The sequence below is a fragment of the Sinocyclocheilus anshuiensis genome, unplaced genomic scaffold, assembly GCF_001515605.1.
Source record: "Sinocyclocheilus anshuiensis isolate Anshui unplaced genomic scaffold, SAMN03320099.WGS_v1.1 scaffold332, whole genome shotgun sequence".
Taxonomy (NCBI): Eukaryota; Metazoa; Chordata; class Actinopteri; order Cypriniformes; family Cyprinidae; genus Sinocyclocheilus; species Sinocyclocheilus anshuiensis.
The window spans coordinates 327,821-333,565 of NW_015554181.1; the positions used below are offsets into that span (position 1 = coordinate 327,821).

General features: G+C 30.7%; 1 protein-coding gene across 1 annotated transcript in view; it reads right to left on the bottom strand.

Moving 5' to 3' along the window:
* cltcl1 (clathrin, heavy chain-like 1) overlaps positions 1-5,745 on the bottom strand; it is a 44,937-nt gene that overhangs the window by 2,161 nt on the left and 37,031 nt on the right. Inside the window, exons 28-31 of the mRNA XM_016463785.1 lie at positions 5,462-5,632; positions 4,254-4,475; positions 2,951-2,977; positions 794-869 (exon numbers count right to left, since the gene is read on the bottom strand). Coding sequence (XP_016319271.1) covers positions 794-869; positions 2,951-2,977; positions 4,254-4,475; positions 5,462-5,632 — 496 coding nt within the window. The remainder of the gene's footprint in view (positions 1-793; positions 870-2,950; positions 2,978-4,253; positions 4,476-5,461; positions 5,633-5,745) is intronic.

Here is a 5,745-nt window from a genome sequence, read left to right on the forward strand (position 1 = left end):
ATCATGTTTCTTGCCACAGAGCAATCAGCTGTAAGCACCTAAATACATATTTATATAGTTTATATAGTAAGCATCCAAGACGCTTCAAGAAACCTCCTGTAAAGCTCCTGAGAAACTCACAGGGGCAAAAGCTGCTTTAAACACAAAGGATGCTCACACCAAATGTTGATTTCATTTAGTTAATAGAAGTTAATTGCTAAAGAAAATCTATTTATGACATTATTTTTGACAGCATCCTCATTTTACAGCATTTTTATATTCCTATTTATATTATTTTTTATATTTCCTACTGACACACTACAAAAGATAGAAATGACTGACTTAAAACCAATTTTTAGCTGGTGAAAGTACTAGTGTTCTAAGCATTTTGGCCACCACTGTACATTATAATGCATTATATTGTTTCATTAATAATAACCAAAGTTTAAATGCATTCCTTGTTACATCTGAAATTGGTTGTGTTTTAATGATAAAATAAGTATTATAATGTAATACAAATGTGGTTACAATTATTCATGAGATCTTACAATGCATTATAAGCTGCATTACAAGGCATAATTAATGCATTCAAAATAATTTTATAATGCATTATACCGTATATAAAGGTCAGAAACATCATAACCTGGCTTTCACTGAATGGTTACATGTTGTAAAATATTGCTCTGATGCTGCATTTCATAACAAAAGTTAAACCAGTTGACAAGCTGGTATCTGATGCATGTTTGCATTGATCAGGAATTAGAAAAGACTGATTTAGTAGTAAAGTGCAGGAAAGAGCTGATGATGAACGTACCGTAGACGATGGAGGAGGCTTCAGGAGTCTGCTCTTCAGCCGCTCTCTTGTCCTCAGCCTCCTGCAGTTTATCCACCTGTAAGAGACGCAGAGGTCATCACTGTCAAAGTGTCACGCTGCATCCTTTCATCCAAACGCCGCTTCACACACTCCTCAAGTCCTCCTCTGACGGCTCTCTACAGCAGCATCATGCAAATGCACAGCAATGTCACACATCGCATGCCAACATACACTCACATTCACTGAACTATTCCTTACAACATCAATGACTGTCTCGAAGCGTTATAGAAATATGACTTAGAAATGCCACTTAGAAAACCACAATGCAAGATCTCACATTTTATTTATTATTTATATATTTATTAGAATATGTGAAATGCTAGCACCTACAGTGAGACTACTGAACTATTATTTGGCTTGACCAGTGTTTCTTTGTGCAGGTTTAGTTAACTAAAACTAAATGTAAATCTAAACCTAAAACTATACTATATGTGACCCTGGTGCACAAAAGCAGTCTTAAGTCGCTGGGGTATATTTTTGGCAATAGGCAAAAAAAATTGTATGGGTCAAAATTATTGATTTTTCTTTTATGCCAAAAATCATTAGGATATCAAGTAAAGATCATGTTCCATGAAGATATTTAGTAAATGTCTTACCGTAAATATATCAAAACTTACTTTTTGATTAGTAATATGCATTGCTAAGAACTTCATTTAAACAACTTTAAAGATGTTGTCCTATCACCATATGGTCACACACACACATATATATATAATAGATTAGATTAGATTAGAATATTTATTATATATGTATATATGTATATACGTATATAATCAATTATGTATGTGTGTGTGTATATATATATATATATATATAAATAAAAATGTATAATATAATATTACATATTTTATATATTTATACAATTTATTGTATGTATATATATTTTTTTTGGTTTTGTTTCTTTGTTTGTTTGTTTATTAACTTATTACAAAAAGTTAACTACACTGAGGCTATTATATCTACTCTATCAGATTATATAATTGAATTTATGCAATCAGAACAATATTCATCAGGCACTAAAATTTACACCAACTATAACTATTGAATAGAAAAGACTAATTTATTTGAAATAGTGATAAACAGCAGCATCTGACTTAATATGTTAAAATGATCAAATTGACACAAAATGAACGATAACTGAAATAAAATAAATATTAAAAATCTTATTTGATTTCAGCTAAGCAACATTTCTCATTTTCATTTAGTTTAAATAGATGTACTAAAATAACTCAAACTGAAATAAAAATGATAAACATATTAAAAAATAATAAAACAACAAAAACACTAAAACTTTAACTGAAATTAAAATGAAAACAGAACATATAAAAATAAATTGATTTACATGACAAGCACCAGATTTTCATCACTTTTTGTCCATATAAATATCAGCATCTGCAGCAAATTACATATTTTTGCTCAGTTTCAGTCTCTGAATATAAATGAGCTGTTTTCTCACTATATCAGACTATATGAGCCATAAAAGCCTGATGTATTAAATATGACACTCAACATAAGACGTGCAAAATTTTCTTTTTATTTACTTTTTTTTTTTTATGATTTTGTCTAAAGGTTAAATGTATGTCCCATTATTTTAGCAAATGGCTGCAATATAACAAAGAGTGAAAAATTTAAGGGGGTCTGAATACTTTCCGTACCCACTGTATATATATACATATACTGTATATATACAGTATATTTCATGTTATGCATCTTACGTTTAACGTAAGAGTATTTTTTCTGCCCTCTGCAGGTCAGACTGATGTACTGCATGTGTAATGAGAGTCTGACACCTGCAGGACTTACAGGACGAATATTAAAGAATGCTAATTTAGTTTGAGAAGGCAGTCATAAATGATTTCGGTTCATTTGAGGACTGACGCTTGACTCCAGCGAACCACTTCACATCTCAATAATTCTCCTTATAATAATAATAATTAGTTTCCTTTTATGTTCTCAAAGAAGCACTCACACAAGCAAACAAACAGGCTTAATACAGCTACAGAGCAGTGCACTGTGGGTAATCAAGCAAACAATTCAGAAACCGGTTATGAATCTGTACCCTACATGCGCTAATGTCTAATACGGAGACAGACAGACCTTCACCTGTCGGGATAACTCATCCACCTGTAGAGGACCAAACTCAGATCAGCTTTAGCATTCTGGACCATTTACAGAGCTCAGACTTACTCTCAAAAATGAGTTCACTACACTACAGCTATTATATCTACTCTATCAGATGATCTCATTTCATTTATGCAATCAGAACGATATTTATCAGGCACTAAAACATTATGAATCTCATTTAGGGTGACTGAATTAAACCTGAACAGATATATCTAAACTAATTGCAACTAATAAACTAGAAAACACTCTAGTTGTTATAAACAGATTGTCCAAAACAATAATTCTTACAAATATAGTTAATAAAAATACAACTGTTAGTTCATGTTAACTCTATTAAATAAAAGTCTATTAAATAATATTAACAGATACAACTATAATGTAGTAGTAAATGTTGAAATTAACATGAACTAAGATTAATAAATGCTTAGTATAATAGGTATTTTTCATTGTTACTTCTAATGTAGTTTACTAATGTTAACAAGTGTTATCAAAATCTGATTTCAGTTTTTTTTCTTTGCGGTAACAAATTCATTAACACATTATTAATATGGTCTACTTATTACTCCTAAACACCACAAGAAAAAGACACTATTATTTCACTTAGTATAAGAGGAGAATCTGCCAGATGTTCACCGTTTCAATGAAAAAAATGTATTAATATATGTAGACTTTATTTCATTTTTTGGTGAATTATTCCTGTAAAGATACTGAAGCAAAAAGTGGTAAAATGGTCACTAAATCAACTTTTTTGTATAAATAAATAAATATATAAATTAATAGTCACTAAATTGATTGCACATTTAAAAAAGTTAATTTCTGTGTGAATCATTCCTTTAAACATGAATAAAATGCCAAATAAAAATATAGAATAGAATAAAAAATAAAAAATAATAATAAATTAATTAATTAATTAAATAAAACTAAAAATGTATTAAAATAAAAAGACTTTTACATAAATAAAATAATATGTTATTTTTAATAATGACAGAATTTTCATTTCTAGGTAAATCATTTGTTTATAAACAAGGTGGAACGTTCAATTTCCATTATTTCAATTATTTATGTGAATTATTATTTGTTCCTGTATATGGAGTAAGTGTTTATCTAAAAATCAAATACATCCAATAGCAACATTTATACTAAGAGCCTGAAAGGTGAAGGAAAAAGGTCATTTGGTGCAAGAAACCGTGAGTAATGTGTAAAAAGTGGACTTTCATTTAAAGAGTATGAGCGCTTTATGATGAGCAGCACATGCTTGAGATGCTTTCATACGCACCTTGCTCAGGTACTCCCTCGTCACCTGAATGAAGTACGGCATGGCGAAGTCCACGAGGCCGTGTCTCCAGGTCAGCTCTAAGACCAGGTCAGGAGCCAGAAGATCATAGGAGCTGAAGAGACATGCGGCGAAACACTCACGCTTCCCCTCCTCAACAAACCAGCGCAGGAGATCCTGAGCCCGAGCGCTGTCCTGAGACTCGGCGGAGAACTGCATCGCGTCCTGACACAGAGACAGACGGGAGAATGAGTGCCTTTAGCCTGATTCTGCTCTGCTCTGCTTTTTGTTTGGCAGGAAGTACAAAACAAAGAGTTTTGAAACAACATGAAATGTAAATGACCATTATTTCTCAGCAAACAAAGCAGCAAAAAAAAAAGGGTGGAAAATAGTCACTAAAGTACTTGCACATTTTTAATTAAAATTCATTAAGAAATTAAGGGGGGAATATAAATAGTCACTACACTGGCTTCAAATTTTTAATTAAAAATAATTAAGGAATAAATAAAAAATTGTAAATTAAATGCACACTTTAATAAAAATATATTTAAAAACATCTATTAATTAAAGACAGAATTGTATTCATTGAAAACATTATATTAATTGAAAACAGTCACTAAATTATCTGCACATTTTTTGATGAAAATTAACTTTAAATCAAACAAACAAACAATAAATGCACATTTTTAAAAAATAAATTAATTAATGAAGACAGAATTTTCATTTTTGTGTGAATTATTCCTTTACAGACACAGTAGCAAAAAAGTGTGGAAAATAGTCAGTAAATTAATTAGATATTTTTACTGAAAATCAGAATTAATATAAAACATTTTTTTTTTAAGTATTAAAAAGACAGAATTTTCATTTCTGGGTGAATCATTCCTCTATATACACAGTAAAAAGAAGGTTTAAAATGTTTTTTTTTATTAATTAAATTATTCATTTTTATCTTTTTATTAATGAAAATTATTAATTGAAAAAATCAATAATTTAATAAAGCACAAAATACTAAAGCAAATAAACAATTAAAAATACTAAAATAAATAATAAAACTATTAGTCTTGCAGCGTTAGTATGCTCTATTAAAATAAATAAATAAGTATAATTCAAAAAATATAAATGTGTAAAAATAAATAAATAAATACAACTATACAAATATATATAGGAACAAACATCAATAGGTTGGCAGTGATGCGTCTCTGTGTTTGTACCTTGTAGAGTTTGTCTTTCTTGCAGAGCTGGATGCTCTGAGCCCAGCGCTGGTTGCTCTTGTAGAGATACGCAGCGATGCGTCTGAACTCGATGAGCTCGTGTGTCTCGAGCCTCTGAGCCAAACCGATCGAGTCGAAGTTATCGTATGCATCGATGGAGGCGCGCAGACCCTGAGCGGGACGATGAAGAGAGACACTTCAGATCACGTGATCTTACTCTCACTGAAGCTCTGTGTGTGTGTGTGTGTGTGTGTGTGTGTGTGTGTGAGTGTGTGTGTGTGTGA